At 39.8% G+C, this 20,827-nt stretch overlaps 1 protein-coding gene and 1 pseudogene across 4 annotated transcripts; both read right to left on the bottom strand.

Moving 5' to 3' along the window:
- Positions 1-1,807: 1,807 nt before the first annotated feature.
- On the bottom strand, positions 1,808-13,821 carry LOC311499816 (protein NLRC3-like). 3 transcript variants are annotated; one of them, XM_084560944.1, is made up of 12 exons: positions 13,647-13,821; positions 11,112-11,156; positions 10,843-10,945; positions 10,627-10,740; positions 10,149-10,244; positions 9,901-9,976; positions 8,860-8,905; positions 6,827-8,636; positions 4,828-5,001; positions 3,950-4,123; positions 3,749-3,795; positions 1,808-3,621 (listed from the first exon to the last, which is right to left on the bottom strand). In XM_084560944.1, exons 3-12 carry the CDS (start codon positions 10,929-10,931, stop codon positions 3,095-3,097), a joined length of 3,153 nt encoding a protein of 1,050 aa, XP_084417070.1. In that variant the 5' UTR covers positions 10,932-10,945; positions 11,112-11,156; positions 13,647-13,821; the 3' UTR covers positions 1,808-3,094. The 3 variants fall into 3 exon arrangements, with proteins under 3 accessions (XP_084417070.1, XP_084417069.1, XP_084417068.1); XM_084560943.1 differs by having other exon boundaries at positions 10,843-11,156; positions 12,906-13,808; XM_084560942.1 differs by lacking the exon at positions 13,647-13,821 and adding an exon at positions 11,984-12,110 and having other exon boundaries at positions 10,843-11,156.
- A 178-nt stretch (positions 13,822-13,999) lies between these two features.
- Positions 14,000-20,300, bottom strand: LOC311499824 (protein NLRC3-like; annotated as a pseudogene). Its single transcript, XR_014699985.1, has 5 exons — positions 18,375-20,300; positions 16,068-16,241; positions 15,278-15,451; positions 15,087-15,133; positions 14,000-14,964 (listed from the first exon to the last, which is right to left on the bottom strand). The product of XR_014699985.1 is annotated as a protein NLRC3-like (transcript).
- Positions 20,301-20,827: the final 527 nt, after the last annotated feature.

Raw genomic sequence — 20,827 nt, 5'->3', positions numbered from 1 at the left:
AATGCTACCACCAATTTCTACCACTAAAAATTAGCATTAGCCGCTAATGGTAACAATTAACATGACGCGCTAGCCACTAATTTTAACATTGGTTTAGTGTTAGCATGTCTTTTAAGCCACTAAAAATTAAATACATGCTAATTGCTAACATGCTAATTGCTAATATGCTATTCGCTAACATGCTAATGCTGCCACTAATGCTACCACCAATTTCTTGCCACTAAAAAGTAGCATTAGCCGCTAATGGTAACAATTAACATGACGCGCTAGCCACTAATTTTAACATTGGTTTAGTGTTAGCATGTCTTTTAAGCCACTAAAAATTAAATACATGCTAATTGCTAACATGCTAATTGCTAATATGCTATTCGCTAACATGCTAATGCTGCCACTAATGCTACCACCAATTTCTTGCCACTAAAAAGTAGCATTAGCCGCTAATGTTAGCAATTAACATGACGCGCTAGCCAATGACAGACAGACACCTGTCATTGTTCAACTTAGGTGCCAAAAGCCAAAATGGCTGCCCCACATACCAGTTACTTATGTCAGTTGGAAGTTTCCCGCCTCTTTCTGTGGAGACCCTCCTCTTCTGCTGCGTGTGAGCGTGTGTATGCCCGTTGGGGCCTTGTTGTCACGGTTACCAGTTTGAATTTCAGTTAGAAGATGGCTAGAGGGAGAGAAAATGCTGAAACAAACCTCCTCGAACAGGAAGGCCTTGTGGCCAAACCGTGTTTCCAATCATTGAACCGACTTCACTTTGGGCATCTTGAGTCTTTCCTGAACGTCTAGATATGCAGTTTGTGGGTAAAATGAAGAAATGTGAGCTATAAAGAGCGATTCAAAGAAAGGATTGCTTCTGCTTTGCTCCAGAAATTTAACATGGCAGTCTATGAAGCTGTGGATGGGTGTTGCTGGCGCATCTTTGCGTCTCACGCCAAAACTATAAGACTTTACAGCTTTAGCAGACGAATTTGAGCGAGAAGACAAATTTTCCTACGTTTCTATGTATAAATTATATCTGAGGTGTGAAATTTGTGGCCACGGGAGCAGTTTCTGTTTTATTTTTTGCCTATTTTCTTCTCTCCTCCTCACTCTACCTGCCACTCTAGCACCAACATTCCGCGCAATACACACCCATTATAAACCCTGAAATTTGAGTAAAAACCTACACAACTCTGAGGCTTCATAGTTTAAAAACGGTAAAAGTTGTCGATAAGTGAAGTGAATCGCTGAAGAGAAGGCAAGAGTACCTACGTTTTAAAATTTAAATGGAGTCTCTCGGTGAAAGTATGCCAGAGCAGTTCATTGTTGAAAATGTCTGTTGATTTTTTTTTTTTTTCGGGCTTCTCCATTCATTTCAATGGGAAATTTCTCGCGGTTTTTCGCGAATAAATTCGCGAAAAACTCGTCAATCCCTTATAAAAGTAATAGCACGGGATTCGGGATCAAAACACACGTTTTGATATATCATGTGTTGGGGTCCTCTCGCCGGTTCGGGCCGCATTAATCGGCGAAAAAGGGCGGAAAATGAATAAGTAAAAATAAAACTGCAAAGAAACACGCAGAAGATCAATAGTGGCCTCGTGCCTATGGCACGAGGCCACTCCTCCCATAGCTTGCTATGGGAGGAGTGGCCTCGTGTCATAGGCACTCGGCACTAATAAACACCTTCATGGCTCCTACATTGATATTGTGGACATTATACAGAATACTGGAAGTTTTGTGGCTGTTATTTGGGACCTCCAGCCCAGTCCTGGTTCTTTCAAATAAAACAATATAAGATGCAGAGCAGAGAAAGACGTACTTGAAGTCTCCACCTTTATTATTTAATTTGAATTCTCTGTGTATACACAACACATAGTTAACAATAAGTACAAAATCAACATGTGCATGAAAGCAGTTAACCAATATTTCCTTTATTTGAATGTAATTTGTAAATAAAAAGACAGAAATATACATATCTATATCTAAGAGATAGAGCAAGACACAATAAATACATATAGAACATGTTATTATATATACACATATTATAAAAATATATGGGATTATAAAGAATGACAAGGTTATTCCATGAATGGTTTTCTTCTTCCCTGATGTTCACGGGCATATTCCAAGAAGACAATGCCAGGATTCATGGGGCTCAGATTGTGAAAGAGTGATTCAGGGAGAGTGAGACATCATTTTCACACATGGATTGTCCACCACAGAGTCCAGACCTTAACGCCATTGAGAATCTTTGGGATGTGCTGGAGAAGGCTTTGTGCAGTGGTCAGACTCTCCCATCATCAATACAAGATCTTGGTGAAAAATTAATGCAACACTGGATGGAAATAAATCTGGGGACACTGGAAGAAGCTTTTCCAAACAATGCCACAGAGAATGTGTGCTGTAATCAAAGATAAGGGAGATCCAACAAAATATTAGAGTAGGTGACCTTCTTTTAGCCAGGCAGTGTACAATGCTGCTTAAATGTTTTTGTACATAAAAATGACTCAAATTTTCACAAAAATCTTCAAAGTAGACAAAGAGTAACCAGTCAAACAAATGAAACAGAAATATTATACTTTGATATTTGTTTATTCAGGGAAATGAGCCGATATTACATATCTAAGTTCATTTCCAGGTCCAATCAGAGTCCATGTGTTCAGAAGTGTTTCCATCAGTGCAATGAGACTCAGGTGTGGTTCAGTTTAGTTTAAATAAATCAGGGATTGGTCTCAGTCTGATCTTCACAATACATGTTTATGGAAGTGTATGATGGCAACGGACAAAGGAGCTTTCTGAGTAGCTCAGAAAAAGAGTTGTTGTTGCTCATCAGGCTGGAAAAGGTTCCAGAACCATCTCTAAAGAGTTTGGATCCCACAAATAATCCACAGTCAGACAGATTGAAGACGACTGTTACCCTCCACAGGAGTGGTCCACCAACAAAGATCACTCATTGAGAAAATGTTTTGTGGTGAGATGAGACCAAAGTAGAATTGTTTGGTCTACTTTAGCATCTCACAGATATGTAATATTGGCTCATTTTCCCGAATAAACAAATACAGAACTTCATTGACTGTATTCACTCAGCAGTGTGTTTCTTATTTGTTTACAGCTCATAAATAGTCACAGAGGAGTCATCTCCAAAGGCAAAGCCAGGGTAGAGAGGTTCAGTGAAGGTGGAGTGGAAGGTGTAGAGAGGAAACAGTTCATCATGAGAGACTACATAGAAGGAGATGGTTCCAGCAGAGTAGTTCACATACACTGCTACTCTGTTAGATACAGAGAAAGAGAATGGAAGCTCTATTTCTGTTTTCTTGTGCCAGACAGAGTAACCACTCTCAGAGCACTGCAGACTCCAGGACTGGCTGTTCCTCCCAAACCAACTGTCTTCAGTGTTTCCTCTTCTTCTGATTGTTTTATAAGTCACTGCTATCAGGACGTCTCCTTCCCACTCAACCTCCCAGTAACAGCGATCAGTAACTTCATCTGTACACAGAACCTGACAGTGGTCAAATGTCTCTGGAGTAAGATCACGTGCCCCACTCTCTCTTAGCACCTTTGCCTTTGTGTTGTTGTCAGACAGCAGGAGGTACCTGTTTGCTGTGTTTGGGTCCAGTGTGAGTTTACAAGCATCTGATTGAGAAGACACATATATTTATTTATGGAACAGATCAGTGTTAGTGTCCTAGGTTTATTAAATGAATAAATGAGTGTTGCTATGATTAGTTTAATTATTCTGGTGAATCAAACACACACTTACACTTTCTCAGACCAGGTTTCATTCTCTGTTCTCCACCATGGTCCACCCTGAAAAGAAGCAGCAGGCAGACCACAATGTTATCTTGTAAGGTTATCTAATTATGATATAATATATATAGTATAATGAACATTTCCTAAAGAAGTTGTCATCCAATGTGAATTCTACCAAAGTTGAAAATAAAGAAATGTTGTATGTTCATACTTGAGTGTGTCCAGTCTCCAGTCTGGATTCTCTTTTATATCAGACAGCAGCTTCACTCCTGAGTCTCCTAGATGATTGTAGCTCAGGTCCAGTTCTCTCAGATGGGAGGGGTTAGAGGTCAGAGCCAAGACCAGAGAAGAACAGCCCTCCTTTGTGACCTGACAACCTGACAAACTACACAGAAACATGATTAGACTCAGTCTATAAGTGTCAGTTCTTTTAAACATAGACAAAAACTAGCCAATGTGGGTGACTGTAATAGTCTGAATAGCAACTTAAGAAGTGTGAGGGGAGTAGGAGATGAGACACTGTCTGCGACAGGGCTGTTTGACGTTTAGTCATTTTTAACAGTTGTTGTTTGCCTGCTAAATGCAATATGTTTATCTTTTCTTGCTAACACACCTACATGTAATCAGTCCAACTCAAACGTGATGTCTTGGACTGCCATTCCCATCAGTTTCAACTGTACTTTCTATTTAGCAAATGTTAATCATTAGCATTCTTATCTTATGTTAGCATGCTAGTGTTAGCATTTATTGTAAAGTACTGCTTTGTACAGCCTCACAGAGATGTAAGCATTGCTGCAGACCTTTAACTATTTTTTATTGGTTTTTATCATTGGAAAATAGAATCAAATATAGAGAGAAACTGTCACTTTCACTACCATGAATAGATCATTTGTTTAGAGATCATATCAGTTGATTTTTATATATCGGCATCTCCAGAAAACCAAACGAACATGAAACAAAAAAAAACTAAAACTAATAATTATCTACCAGAGCTACATTAAAAGTCTTTGGCATAAAATGTGTACAGATATGAGGTATAATTATAGATATTCAGCAGCATTCAAACATCATAAACTACTGACTCCTGACCTGAGAGTTTCCAGTAGACAGCGTGGACTCTTCAATCCATCAGAAAGAAGCTTCACTCCTGAATCCTTCAGGTCGTTATCACTCAGGTCCAACTCTCTCAGACAAGAGGACTGGGAGCTGAGAACTGAGGCCAGAGCTTCACAGCTTCTCTCTGACAGGTTACAATCACTCAACCTGAAAAGAAGAAAGTAAGAGGACATAATGAGGTTGTCTGTCAGTAGTTGATACCTGTTTGTCACACTCAGTACATTTCATCAGTGATGACATTTTTTTACACATTGTTCTACAGAAAAGAAACTACAATGTATGATGCATAATTACTTAGATGAATACAGTCGAGGCCATAAGTCTACGTCATAAAACTGTTTTTTTTTTCAATTTTCAATTCTGACATATGTTTAACACATACACAGGATTGAAATTTCTTTCCCCAGGCCTACAGTGCAACAACTTAAACATAGAATGTACACATTTGAGATAAAAACAAGAAGAAAGAAAAAAAAATACAGTGCATCTGGAAAGTATTCACAGCGCTTCACTTTTTCCACACTGTGTTATGTTACAGTCTTATTCCAAAATGAATTATTTTTTTCTCACAAAATTCTACACACAACAACCCATGATGACAAATTACATTATTTATTTTTTTTTAGATTTTTGCAAATTTAATAAAAACAAGTAACTAAGAAATCACATGTACATAAGTATTCACAGCCTTTGATCAATACTTTGTTGGTGCACCTTTGGCAGCGTTTTACAACCCTAGTCTTTTTGAATATGATGCCACAAGCCATTGCGCAGCCATTTTCAGATCTCTCCAGAGATGTTTATTCCGATTTAAGTCTGCGCTCAGGCTGGGCCACTCAAGGCCGTTCACAGAGTTGTCCTGAAGCCACTCCTTGGATATCTTGGCTGTGTGCTTAGGGTCGTTGAACCGTCGCCCCAGTCTGTGGTCAAGAGCGCTTTGAAGCAGGTTTTCATCCAGGATGTCTCTGTACTTTGCTGCCACTTTGAGATGGTATTGGCCTGGTGATGAGCAGTGCCTGGTTTCCTCCAAACATGATGCCTGGTATTCACGACAAAGAGTTAAATCTTTGTCTCATCAGACCAGAGAATTTTGTTTCTCATGGTCTGAAAGTCCTCCAGATTATCAGTGGAAACAGGATGCTCTGAAGCTCAATTTTGAACTTTACGGCAAAGGCTGTGAATACTTATGTACATGTGATTTCTTATTTATTTTTAAAACATTTGCGAAATTCTCAAAAATTACTTTTTTCACATTGTAATTATGGGGTGTTGTGTGTAGTAAGTAAATTTGGGGGAAAATGAATTGAATCTCTTTTGGGAAAAGGCTGTAACATAAAATGTGGAAAAGGTGGAGCACTGTGAATACTTTCCAGATACACTGTACATATATAAAATATATAAAATAAAAATAAAAAATAAGGCACTAAAGTGGCTAGTGCAACCCCTGAGTTGGGTTGATGAATTATAAATGAACTAATCTCTGTAAACAGCTGCTGGAATAATTACTTAATTACTTACTTAATAATTACTAAAGCAGGTGTCCTAACAGACTTGTTAAAAATAAAGTTTGTTAACAGAAAACCTGTGGAGTGGTTAAAAAATTCTGCGTTGATTCCTTAATATCCCTTGGCAAAGTTTAAGTCCTATTATCTGATGTACTGTACTTGATCACTTTAATTATTCAAATTAATTGAGTGTCATCCGTTTTTGACTGCTAGTTGATCGTCTGACTATGAATGTGTTGAATGTGAAGAAATATGTTCCTCAAACACATGTTACTGCATTGCATTTCCAGGTTTATCCACAAAGCCTGTACATGATAATATTTATCTCTTTACAACTTGTAGTACTCTGGGAAGGTTGTATTGGTAAAGAACTTTGTAATTGTGTGATTCAAAGTGCTATCCATAGTATAAAGGTAAACATCATGTATGGTACTAATATACTATATGTTGCAGACTTTTTCACTTACAGAGCTCTTCTGGAGGCTTTGATGACTGGCAGCATCCTGAGCAGAGCATCTTCTGAAGCAGAAAACTTCTTCAAGTCAAACACATCCAGATCTTCTTCTGATGACAGTAACGTAAAGACCAGAGCTGACCACTGAGCAGGAGAGAGATTCTTTCTGGTGAGTATTCCTGAACTCAGGTACCGTTGGATCTCTTCTATTAGAGAATGATCCTTCAGTTCATTCATACAGTGGAACAAATTAAGGCTTCTCTCTGTAGGAAAATCCCCACTGATCTTCTTTTTAATGTACTTCACTGTTTTTCTGTTGTTCATTTGTCTGTTTTCTCTCTCTTTCACCAGGCTGTGTAGAAGACTCTGACTGGTTTGGAGTGAAAGACCCAGGAGGAAACGCAGGAACAGATCCAGGTGTCCATTTGGACTCTGTAAGGCCTTGACCACAGCACACTGGTGGAGATGATCTAGGTCAGGTTTGTCTTGAAACAATCTACACCTTGAAGAGGATTTTTGTGATTCTTCCATCAGATTGACACCATGATTAATGAATGTCAAATGAACATAGAGAGCAGCCAGAAACTCCTGAACACTCAGATGGACGAAGCAGAACACCTTGTCTTGGTACAGTCCTCTCTCCTCTTTAAAGATCTGTGTCAACACTCCTGAGTACATTGAGGCTGCTCTGATATCGATGCCACACTCTGTCAGGTCTGATTCATAGAAGATCAGGTTTCCTTTCAGCAGCTGATCAAAAGCCAGTTTTCCCAGAGACTCAATCATCTTCCTGCTCTCTGGACTCCAGAGTGGATCTGTCTCAAATCCTCCATCATACTTGACCTTCTTCACTTTGGTCTGAACCACCAGGAAGTGGATGTACATCTCAGTCAGGGTCTTGGGCAGCTCTCCTCTCTCTCTGGTTTCTAACACATCCTCCAGAACTGTAGCAGTGATCCAGCAGAAGACTGGGATGTGACACATGATGTGGAGGCTTCGTGATGTCTTGATGTGGGAGATGATCCTGCTGGCCTGCTCCTTATCTCTGAATCTCTTCCTGAAGTACTGATCCTTCTGGGGGTCAGTGAACCCTCTGACCTCTGTCACCATGTCAACACACTCAGGAGGGATCTGATTGGCTGCTGCAGGTCGTGTGGTTATCCAGAGGTGAGCAGAGGGAAGCAGTTTCCCCGTGATGAGGTTTGTCAGCAGCACATCCACTGAGGTGGACTCTGTAACATCAGTCAGGATCTCAGTGTTGTGGAAGTCCAGAGGAAGTCGACACTCATCCAGACCGTCAAAGATGAACACAACCTGGAACTCTTCAAACCTGCAGATTCCTGCTTCTTTGGTTTCTGTGAAGAAGTGATGAACAAGTTCCACCAAGCTGAACTTTCTCTCTTTCAACACATTCAACTCTCTGAAAGTGAATGGAAAAGTGAAGTGGATGTCCTGGTTGGCTTTGTCTTCAGCCCAGTCCAGAGTGAACTTCTGTGTTAAGACTGTTTTCCCAATGCCAGCCACTCCCTTTGTCATCACTGTTCTGATTGGTTCATCTCTGTGTGCTGTCAACTCTGGTTTAAAGATGTTTTCACATTTGATTCTATTTTCCAGTTCATCTGTTTTTCTGGAAGCTGCTTCAATCTGTCTGACCTCATGTTCATCATTGACCTCTGTTGACTCTCCCTCTGTGATGTAGAGTTCAGTGTAGATCTGATTCAGAAAGGATGAGTTTCCTGCTTTAGCAATCCCCTCAAACACACACTGGAACTTCTTCTTTAGGTCTGATTTGAGTTTACGTTGACACAGTCCAGAAGGAGTTCCTGAATGAACAAATGACAGATTAAATAAACTGTAGATGGTACAGTAAATCTTAGGAGCACAGACAAATACTGAAAGGGTATTAGACCCACTATTGAATATATTCAGCTTGTTTGTCAAGGACAAATATTTTTTTATTCAGCTCAGAAAAATGTATAGCTCTGATACGTATGAGTACAGAATATTTTTAATGAGACTAAAATAAAAATATAAAAGCTTACTTACTATACAGCACAGAGTCAGGCTGATTGGTTGCAAAAGCAAAACTAATCTGTCAGAGAGATGGCAAAAACAGTAGAAGTGTGTAAATCCACAGTTTGGCACATTCTAAGCAAAAAGGACATACTGGTGAGCTCTGCAATAGAAGGTATGGATGTACACAAATGACAACAGGGAGTATGATCGCAGGTGAAGAAAAACCTCCAGATGAACCTTCTCCAGAGGTAGGCATATCATTATCTAAGTCTACCGTAGAGAGAAGGCTTCATAAGACCAAATGAACAGAAGGTCCACAACAAAGTGCAAACACTTCATAAGCCCCAGTAGGGGTCCCCAGTGAAGTAGTGCTGGTAGACTGCCATTCAGAAAAATGTTTTAATGTCGTCTATCATCTATCCTCTCTGTGACATTTGACACTTGATTGACGTACAACACAATATCAAATTGAAGCCTGGTCTTGTCAAAGATCTCCCCATGCATTCATGGTCAAACACACCAGCTGCTGCAAAACTCTAGCATTTGAAGTAGTTAGCCTTCAAATTTATATCTACAACTAGCTACAGAGGGGATATAAAAATGAGTGGGAGTGTTGGATCAAGAAAGAAATCAGAGCAGTGGCAGTCATCAGAGTAAAGTATTGTGCCATAAGGTTCAAACACATGAAGTGTGGGAACCCCTGTTTTAGATGATATTTTTATTCAACCCCTTGAATTGAAGCTGAGCTTGAACTTTAAGTCTGTATTCATTATAAAACTATAACATGAACATGTTTTGGTAAATGCTTAAATCAACGAAAAACATAGATTGTGAAGGACAACACACAACAGTGGCCTCTTGGAACAGACTCTTGTTAATATTTGCTCCCCACATCAGCACATTTCATCTACTACACCTGGACTACATCAGTCTCTATGTGTATGTTGTGTTCCACATGACACTGATTGATGTCTGTCAAAAAGTACAAGATTCAATCTGTATTACTCCATAAACCAGTATGTTAGTATTTCATTAGAGGCTTGTTATTTAACAGCTGGGTTTTATACACACCGTAAATATAGAGTGCAGGTCTGGTTGTTGCTCCTGAGTAGACTGAACCCTGGGATCCTCTGAACTCTGCTGAACTCTGAGGAGAATATAAAAAGGTTAACATAATTACATAAAGACACCTACAGCAAATGTGTAGTGGTATGTTATGAAGAATGTTGATAAAAACAACACCAATATATGCTCTGTAAGGAATGTGTATGAGACCAGTACTGATAATAACTCAAATATAAGAAGCCTTATCTACTTACTTTGTTTCAGAAGTGTTCTGTCCTTTAAAGTCAAGAGGTATACCCTTGGACCTGTCACTCTTGAAGGACACACAGCTGGGTGTAGGATTCTCTGGCCTTTAACACATCACATACAGAGCTTTGACTGTTAATGATGAAACTGGAGTAATGTGAGTTTAAACACTGACATGAACAACATCCATGAACAGTCAGAATCCCTAATCACACAGGGAGCCTCTAATCTTTCCTGAACTCTGGAGAGAAAATATAAATATTTAGATCATATCATGAACTTTGATTGATGGGATTTAGGAGCTTTTCATTTCCAGTCCAGTATGAGAAATGATGGTACTTAGCAGGTTTACTGTTTGCTTTGCTTCCACACCAGTGGTACAGGTTGACTAGTGTAACCTAGTTATTGCTCCTTTAGTTGCATTTAAATTTCATCATGTATGAAGTAATACTGATAATAACTCAATTATAAAAAGGGTCCACTTACTTTGTTTCAGATGTTTTTTGTCCTTTGAAGTCAATAGGTTCAATCATGGACCTGTCACTCTTCATGGACACACAGCTGGGTGTAGGACAGTCTGTCCTCATCCGTTTCTCTGGTCTTCCACACAACACATACAGATGTTTGACTTTTCCTGATGAGACTAGAGTGACTCTGAACTCTGACATGAAGAACAGTTGTGGATTAGGATCCAGATCTCACCTGTGAGCTTTGGTTTGGTCGTCATATTCCTCACATGGATCTGGTTTGGAGGCAGAGAGTCCCTCCTCTCTGTCCTCACACTGATCCATAACAGAGCCGACACCTTAACACAAACACAACACATCATTCCGTACTAATGGATGGATGCCAAACTCATCACCTGATTGTAGAGGATCTCAACCCAAACATCAGTGAGGTTTGTACCAATCAGACTAAGCAGCACATTGGACCTAATGAAGTTATTTCATGAGAATAAAATGAGGTCTTACTGGTTTATGTTCAAGAAGAACTGAAGTCTGTCTCACATCATCAAACTAAATAAAGACACAGACACAGAAAAGTTATTCAGTTTGTCTAAACCAAATCTAAACCTCTTTGTAAATACATTGGGTGATGTTGTGCGTACAGTTGGTCCCTGGGTAAAAAACTCATCTTGAACCAATTTGATAAGCAGTGGCGGTTCTACATTGAATCACGGCCTGGGCGAGACCACCTCCGCCCCCCGTGCGAAAAGAACATCCATGAATTGCGAATTTAAATAAACATGCCCTTACACGCTAAGTGTCTGCCATTAGACGCTATATTAATCTATCTTAGCTCCGTGGTTACTGCCTCGAATTCTATGCTTGGCTCACTTTTAGTTATGACTGGTTAAACTATGTTTTGACACAAAATAGAGTTGGAGCAAGTGTTCATCTTTGAAACTACCTACAGATATGAAATTTCTGTTGGCTAATTACAGGACCCAACATGGAAATAAATAATAACTGAACTTGTAACAGTTTTGTTGTAAAGCACAATCTTACGGTGAAATTAGATCTGGTGTTTGTTACGACGTATTACTGTTGTATAAGCATTGCAAGCATCATAGCAAAAAGGCTAACAAATGTATACCAACAATTAACATTAGCCCTTCATTCATGACATGGATACTGTAATCGTACAGAGAGAACATAGCATACCTTCATCTTTTCTTTTTTTCCCTAAATTGGTCACCTGATAGCTTTGACCTTTTTCTGTCCATCTCATTTATTTGACACTCGACAATCAACAGATTTCCATCCCCCAGCGCTGTCACTCACGACCAGAAGTCAAGACTAAACCAATTCACCTTGGTGACCACAGAATCGTTTTGTATTACCTCTTTTTCTCTTTCTCACACACAGCTTCTGTGCACGGCACCTTCTCAGCAAGCAGGGGGCGCCAATTTGCCAGTTCCCCACAGTGATATGACGGATACAGAGAACCATGCAGCGGCTCAGATTTCCTTGTTTATTTTTTCCAAGTGCTCGTGCCGCCGCCCTTGTGTCATGAAAAAAGGCCGCCCGTGTTGTTCGCCCGTGCCTAAAGCCGCTACTGTTGATGTGAATGTGAATATAACCCTAACATACTGGGCATATTTGTCCTTCCACAGTGTTTTCTTTCCTCTGTGTTTTCCTTCCTGATTTCAGGTATCTGAGGGTGGAGCTAAACTCTTATTATAGGCGTGATGATCTTTACAAGGGCTACGTCATAATTATAAAAACACATTTGTACCTCACTATGAAGCGTTTCCAAAATTAGTAACGTTAATCTGTTAAATTTACACGATAAACAACATTAAACGTCAATATTCATTTGTTTTTGTTGATCCTGTCGATGTCATGTGAGCAGATTTTTAAACTGCGTCACTGCTCTCAAAAAGTGAAAATAAACATGCCTTTGCAGAATAAAACAAATTAAACAGCTCAATAAACTGCATAAAAATAAATAAACAAATCAGACTGAATGTGCAGTCATTTCTTTACCTCTCTAGCAGCATTAGGTTTTATCTTTTATTTGAGCTGGTTATGTACCAGTTGTACTTCCTGTTATCTGTAACGGGACTGGATACACACTAACAAGCGAGTTAGCAGAAAAACATCGATACACACTCTCAGACAGGAGTGAAAGAAACCAGCTTACGCATGAGATAATAAATTACTATTAGTGGAGAAAGAGAACGAGGACACCAGATTAAAAAAACAGTTTCAACCACTCCGCAGCAGTGATGATGTTCTAACAATCAAAAGTTTAAACCTTACCTGCAAAACTCTACCCAGAAGCTGGATTTAGAGTCACTTCAGGTTTAATCCTGGTGGTTTACTTCTGAACGGACAGATGTAAACAAACAACAAAACTTTCTCTGCAAGGAAACTGCGACATCAGCTATTAAAGCCCCACAACAGACTGCTCTCTCTCTCTCTCTCTCTCTCTCTCCTTTGTGTTTGTGTGACGCACATAAAACATATGGTCACATTTATAATATTGGTTTATGTTTTTGTTTAATCTGTTAAATTTACACGATAAACAACATTAAAAATGAATCTTCATTTGTTTTTGTTGATCCTGTAGATGTCATGTGAGCAGACCTTTAAACTGCGTCACTGCTCTGAAAATGAAAGTAAACATGCCTGTGTGCGCAGAATAAAACTAATTAAACACTAGCTCAATAAACTGCATAATAATAAATAAGACTGAATGTGCAGTCATTTCTTTACCTCTTTAGCAGCATTAGGTTTTATTTTTTATTTGAGCTGGTTATGTACGTTAGTTGTAGGCCTACTTCCTGTAATCTGTAACGGGACTGGATACACACTAACAAGCGAGTTAGCAGAAAAACATCGATACACTCTCAGACACGAGTGAAATAAACCAGCTTACGCATGAGATAATTAATTACTATTAAGTGTGGAGAAAGAGAACGAGGACACCAGATAAAAAAAACAGTTGCAACCACTCCGCACCAGTGATGATGTTCTAACAATCAAAAGTTTAAACCTTACCTGCAAAACTCTACTCAGAAGCTGGATTTAGAGTCACTTCAGGTTTAATCCTGGTGGTTTACTTCTGAACGGACAGATGTAAACAAACAACAAAACTTTCTCTGCACGGAAACTGTAACATCCGCTATTAAAGCCCCACAACAGACTGCTCTCTCTCTCTCTCCTTTGTGTTTCTGTGACGCACATAAAACATATGGTCACATTTATAATATTGGTTTATGTTTTTGTTCAAATAGTATTTCTGTAAGTAAATATTAATAAATAAATAAATAAATAAATAAATAGAGAAAAATAATAGAGCCATAATGTCCAATTCTTGTCTCTTGGTGATTCTACTAGACTTCTTTCTAATACCCTGTCAGTGTTTTACCAGCAGGAGGCAGTGTGGCGCTTTGCTTCTCCCATGGACTCTTGTTATTTTCTCAGTCTGCTGAGTGAAGCTGCTCTGAACAGAAGCACTTGTGGCCTGTCTCATTCTTTGTCCTGTTTTACATGAATCTTATCTACCTATGGGTTCTATAGTCAGGGACCTGGAACATTCCCTCATACCTGTGGTGACATGTTATGCTGATAGTTATCACATTAGAAGATCGTCCTTGATCAAATCTGGATGTCACAACGTTGGTTTTCTTCTGCCTGCTGTGTTTCTTTAAGTCTGGATCATGTTCATCTTCTTATGGTGTACTCGCAGAGGAGCGATCTGGACCGCTCCTCTGCTAATGATAGTTGATGATGATGATGAAACACTCAAAGTGCTCCCTCTGTATTCAGTCAGCAGTGTGTTTCTTATTTGTCTACACAAATAGTCACAGAGGAGTTGAGTCCAAATCCAAAGCCAGGGTAGAGAGGTTTAGTGAAGGTGGAGTGGAAGGTGTAGAGAGGAAACAGTTTGCCTTTAAAGACTTCATAGAAGGAGATGGTTCCAGCAGAGTAGTTCACATACACTGCTACTCTGTTAGATACAGAGGAAGAAGAGAATGGAAGCTCTGTTTCTGTTTTCTTGTGACAGACAGAGTGACCACTCTCAGAGCACTGCAGACTCCAGGACTGACCGTTTAACCCAAACCAGCAGTCTTCAGTGTTTCCTCTTCTTCTGATTGTTTTATAAGTCACTGCTATCAGGACGTCTCCTTTCCACTCAACCTCCCAGTAACAGCGATCAGTAACTTCATCTGCACACAGAACCTGATAGTGGTCAAAGCTCTCTGAAGCAGGATGAATTTCTCTGTTAGCACCTTTGCCTTTGCCTTTGTGTTGTTGTCAGACAGCAGGAGGTACCTGTGTGCTGTATCTGGATCCAGTGTGAGTTTACAAGCATCTGATTGAGAAGACACATATATTTATTAATGGAACAGATCAGTGTTAGTGTCCTAGGTTTATTAAATGAAAAGTGTCACTATGATTCATTTTATTATTCTGGTGAATCAAACACACACTTACACTTTCTCAGACCAGGTTTCATTCTCTGCTCTCCACCATGGTCCACCCTGAAAAGAAGAAGGCTTATCTTGTTATGTTGTAACTTCACCTAATTCTGAAAGAAGTATATCTATGAACATTTCTTATTGGAAGTTACCATCCAATATGAATTCTATCACAGTTGAAAATTAAGAAATGTTGTGTGTTCATACTTGAGTGTGTCCAGTCTCCAGTCTGGATTCTCTTTTAGATCAGACAGCAGCTTCACTCCTGAATCCTTCAGGTCGTTACCACTCAGGTCCAACTCTCTCAGACAAGAGGACTGGGAGCTGAGAACTGAGGCCAGAGCTTCACAGCTTCTCTCTGACAGGTTACAATCACTCAACCTGAAAAGAAGAAAGTAAGAGGACATAATGAGGTTGTCTGTCATATCAAGATACTAAAGCTATATTTTTAGTCATCTTTTGTCAGCACTAGATTATGGAGATATATTCTGTATACTGGCATTTTTCCTGTTTACTTGCTAAACGCAACATCTTAGGTTTCTTGCTAACACACCTGCATTCAATCAGACCAACTCAAACGTGATTTCTTGGACTGTCATCCTCATCATTCTCAACTGTACTTCCTATTTAACAAGTTAGCATTCTAGTGTTAGCATTTACTTTAAAGCATTGCTTTGGACAGCCTCACAAAGCTGCAAGCTTTGATATAGACATTTTCATCATGTTTTTTTCTAAATAGTTTTTGACATTGGAAAATACATTTAAATGTAGCAAGGAACTGTCGCTTTCACTACCATAATAGATCATTTGTTTTGACATCATATCTCGTGATTTTTTTTATATCGACATCTTCAGAAAACCAAAAAAACATAAAACTAAAATAATAATTATCTACTATAGCTTCATTATAAATCATGAGCATAAAATGTGTAGAGATGAGACATATGATCACAGACATTCAGCAGCATTCAAACATCATAAACTACTGACTCCTGACCTGAGAGTTTCCAGTAGACAGTGTGGACTCTTCAGTCCATCAGAAAGAAGCTTCACTCCTGAATCCTTCAGGTCGTTACCACTCAGGTCCAACTCTCTCAGACAAGAGGACTGGGAGCTGAGAACTGAGGCCAGAGCTTCACAGCTTCTCTCTGACAGGTTACAATCACTCAACCTCAAAAGAAGAAAGTGATGAAAATCATACTTTTTTACACATTCTTCTACAGAAGAGAATCAAATCAAATTTTATTTATATGGCACTTTTCATACTTTCATACTACAAAACAGCAAGGACAAAACCCAACCCTCCTACCCCCGTAAAAACACTGAGAGACACAGAGACATACAGAGACACACACACACCCACACCCACACACACACACACCCACACACACACGCTCACACTCACTGTACATGCTAGAGAGAGACATGGCCAGGCACCGAGACCTGGAGCAAGGAGAAAGCCACCTTTGGGGGCCGACCACACCAAGAGGGCCTCCAGCCCACGACTACAGGGAGCACCGCAATAGAGACAGCCCCGACCCGGGCAGACAGGAGGCCCCACACCAAGGTGCAGAGCCCTCCAGCCACCAGGGCCAAAGCCGCCCACAGGACAGCACCCCCGTCAGTAGACCAGCAGCAACTCCCAGTGTGGTAGGCCCCCATGAGGAGACACTGGAGCTAAAAACTGAGGGACTAAAACTGTAAAATAGGACGAAAATGAACAGTATAGATAAAATGCTTTCAGCTCATGAAATTAAAACATGTAGTTAAAACATATAATTAAAATAGAAATAGAAAAAGAAATGATAAAAAGTCTGATAAAAACTGCTAAAAACTAAAAACTGCTAAAAACTGAGGGACTAAAACTAAAATTGTACAATAGGACAAAAATGAACAATATAGATAAAATGCTTTCAGCTCGTAAGATAAAGACATGTAGTTAAAGCATATAATTAAAATAGAAATAGGAAAAATGAGAAAAAGTCTGATTAAAAGGAACAAAGGAAATCAATGAAATCAATTAAAAGCCTGATTGAAAAGGTGGGTCTTGAGCCTCATCAACAGTCTCTGCAGCCCTGAGGCTGTTCCACAATCAGGGACCATAATAACTAAAAGCCGCCTCCCTGTGTGTTTTCGATCTAACTTTTGGTATGGTTAAAAGGCCAGTGAAGGAAGACCTCAGGGTCCCTGAGGGTTGATATGGTAAAAGTAAGTCAGATAAATCAGAAGGCCCAAGACTGTTAAGACACTTAAAAACCAGTAAAAGAACCTTGAAATCAATCCTGAAGCGCACGGGAAGCCAATGCAGCGATTTTAAAACCGGTGTAATGTGCTCCCGCCCTCTGGTCCTCGTCAGCACTCGTGCGGCTGAATTCTGTAGTAGCTGGAGATTAGAGATACTTTTTTTGGGAAGACCAGAGAGCAGGGCATTACAATAATCTAAACAACAAGAGACAAAAGCATACATCAGCACCTCTGTGCTGGCCTGAGAGAGAAATGGGCGGACTCTGGCTATATTCTTAAGATGTTGTTGTCGTCTTTGTTATGTTCTTGATATGTGGGATAAAACTAAGCTCAGAGCCAAAAATCACGCCCAGGTTTTTTACAGTTTGAGATGGTTTAAGATCTTGCAATTTTGTTAAATTTTCCCTCTCTGGCCTTCAGGACCAATGACTAAAACATCTGTTTTGTCCTAGTTGAGCTGCAGGAAATTCACTGCCATCCATGACTTGATGTCTGAAATGCAGTTAAAAAGGGCATCAATAGGCCCTGTGTCATCAGGAGACACGGCGATGTACAGTTGTGTATCGTCAGCATAATTATGAAAGCTGATGCCGTGCCTCCTGATGACATCCCTGACGGGAATCATGTAGAGATTAAAAAGAACTGGACCTAAAATTGACCCCTGGGGAACCCCACACTTGATCCCATGGGTTCCTGATAACCAGGAGAAGTAAATAACATAGACCATAGATAACTGTACAAAAATGTCTTAATATTTCTTGGTAATGTTTAAGTCCTATTATCAGGTGTACTGTACATGATTAATGTAATTTTTCAAACTAATTGTGTATTATCTGTTTTTGACTGATATTTGACTGACTGTTTAACACATTTTAATGCTTTGCATTAATTTCCACCAAGGCTGTACATGATAATCTTTATCTCTTGATAACATGTTGTGCTCCAGAGAGGTTGCACTGTTAAAGCACTTTGTAATTGTGCAACTCAAAGTGCTGTCTGTATAAAGGTAAACATCATGTATGGTACTAATATAGTGTATGTTGCAGACTTTTTCACTTACAGAGCTCTTCTGCAGGCTTTGATGACTGGCAGCATCCTGAGCAGAGCATCTTCTGAAGCAGAAAATTTCTTCAGGTCAAACACATCCAGATCTTCTTCTGATGACAGTAACGTAAAGACCAGAGCTGACCACTGAGCAGGAGAGAGATTCTTTCTGGTGAGTCTTCCTGAACTCAGGAACCGTTGGATCTCCTCTATTAGAGAATGATCCTTCAGTTCATTCAGACAGTGAAACAAATTAAGGCTTCTCTCTGGAGGAAGATCCTCACTGATCTTCTTCTTAATGTACTTCATTGTTTTTCTGTTGGCTGTTTCTCTGTTTCCTCTCTCTTTCACCAGGCCGTGTAGAAGACTCTGACTGGTTTGAAGTGAAAGACCCAGGAGGAAGCGCAGGAACAGATCCAGATGTCCATTTGGACTCTGTAAGGCCTTGTCCACAGCACACTGGTGGAGATGATGTAGGTTAGGTACATCTTTAAATACTCTGTATAGCAGAGAGGATTTTAGGGCTTTTCCCATCAGATTGTCACCATGATTAATGAATGTCAAATGAACATAGAGAGCAGCCAGAAACTCCTGAACACTCAGATGGACAAAGCAGAACCCCTTGTCCTGGAACAGTCCTCTCTCCTCTTTAAAGATCTGTGTGAACACTCCTGAGTACACTGAAGCTGCTCTGATATCGATGTCACACTCTGTCAGGTCTGATTCATAGAAGATCAGGTTTCCTTTCAGCAGATGATCAAAAGCCAGTCTTCCCAGAGACTCAATCGTCTTCCTGCTCTCTGGACTCCAGAGTGGATCTGTCTCAGCTCCTCCATCATACTTGACCTTCTTCACTTTGGTCTGAACCACCAGGAAGTGAATGTACATCTCAGTCAGGGTCTTGGGCAGCTCTCCTCTCTCTCTGGTTTCCAACACATCCTCCAGAACTGTAGCAGTGATCCAGCAGAAGACTGGGATGTGACACATGATGTGGAGGCTTCGTGATGTCTTGATGTGGGAGATGATCCTGCTGGCCTGCTCCTCATCTCTGAATCTCTTCCTGAAGTACTCCTCCTTCTGGGGGTCAGTGAACCCTCTGACCTCTGTTACCATGTCAACGCACTCAGGAGGGATCTGATTGGCTGCTGCAGGTCGTGTGGTTATCCAGAGGCGAGCAGAGGGAAGCAGTTTCCCCCTGATGAGGTTTGTCAGCAGCACATCCACTGAGGTGGACTCTGTAACATCAGTCAGGATCTCATTGTTGTGGAAGTCCAGAGGAAGTCGACACTCATCCAGACCGTCAAAGATGAACACAACCTGGAACTCTTCAAACCTGCAGATTTCTGCTTCTTTGGTTTCAGTGAAGAAGTGATGAACAAGTTCCGCAAGCTGAACTTTCTCTCTTTCACCACATTCAACTCTCTGAAAGTCAATGGAAATATGAAGTGGATGTCCTGGTTGGCTTTGTCTTCAGCCCAGTCCAGAGTGAACTTCTGTGTTAAGACTGTTTTCCCAATGCCAGCCACTCCCTTTGTCATCACTGTTCTGATTGGTTCATCTCTGTGAGCTGATGGTTTAAAGATGTTTTCACATTTGATTCTATTTTCCAGTTCATCTATCTTTCTGGAAGCTGCTTCAATCTGTCTGACCTCATGTTCATCATTGACCTCTGTTGACTCTCCCTCTGTGATGAAGAGTTCAGTGTAGATCTGATTCAGAAAGGATGAGTTTCCTGTTTTAGCAATCCCCTCAAACACACACTGGAACTTCTTCTTTAGTTTTGATTTGAGTTTACGCTGATAGAGTCCAGAAGGAGTTCCTGACAAATGAAAGATTAAATAAACTGTAGATGTTACAGTAAATCTTGGAACCATACACAAATATTTGAGGGTATTACACCTTCTATTAAAAATATTCACCAGGATTCATAACACCATCAGCCAAGTTTCTATATTTTATTTAATTTAATTTAATTTTTTTTGTTTACGCGTAAGGAGCGCAACAACACCAAAGCAAATTCCTTGTATGTACAGACATGCTTGGCAATAAAGTCTTTCCCATCCCTGACTCTCACTCTTTCCAGATTTTTTTTTTTTAACAAAATCTTTCATCTTTTCTTTTAGATATACTTTACTTGTAGTTTTTTAATGCTTTTGATGTCCGTTATGCATTTTAAACCCTGTTATACTTGTATGGTGACCTTGGGTGTTTTGAAAGACACCTAAAATGTATTATCATTATCATTATTATTATTCAGCTTGTTTGTCAAGGACAAATATGTTTGTGTTCAGCTCAGAAAAATGTATTGCTCTGTTACGTATAAGTACAGAATATTTTCAGGAGACTAAAATGAAAATATTAAAGGTCGCTTACTACTCAGCAGACAGTCAGTCAGCTTCTCTTTCTTCATTTCCCTCATGTAGTGCAGAGTGATCTTCAGAAAAGCTTCTCTGATGATGCTCTTCTTCT

The sequence above is a fragment of the Chelon labrosus genome (assembly GCF_963514085.1).
Source record: "Chelon labrosus genome assembly, chromosome: 14".
In the NCBI taxonomy this organism is placed as follows: Eukaryota; Metazoa; Chordata; class Actinopteri; order Mugiliformes; family Mugilidae; genus Chelon; species Chelon labrosus.
The sequence above is the reverse complement of the archived record's forward strand: the minus strand, read 5'-3'. Positions and strand labels throughout refer to the sequence as shown.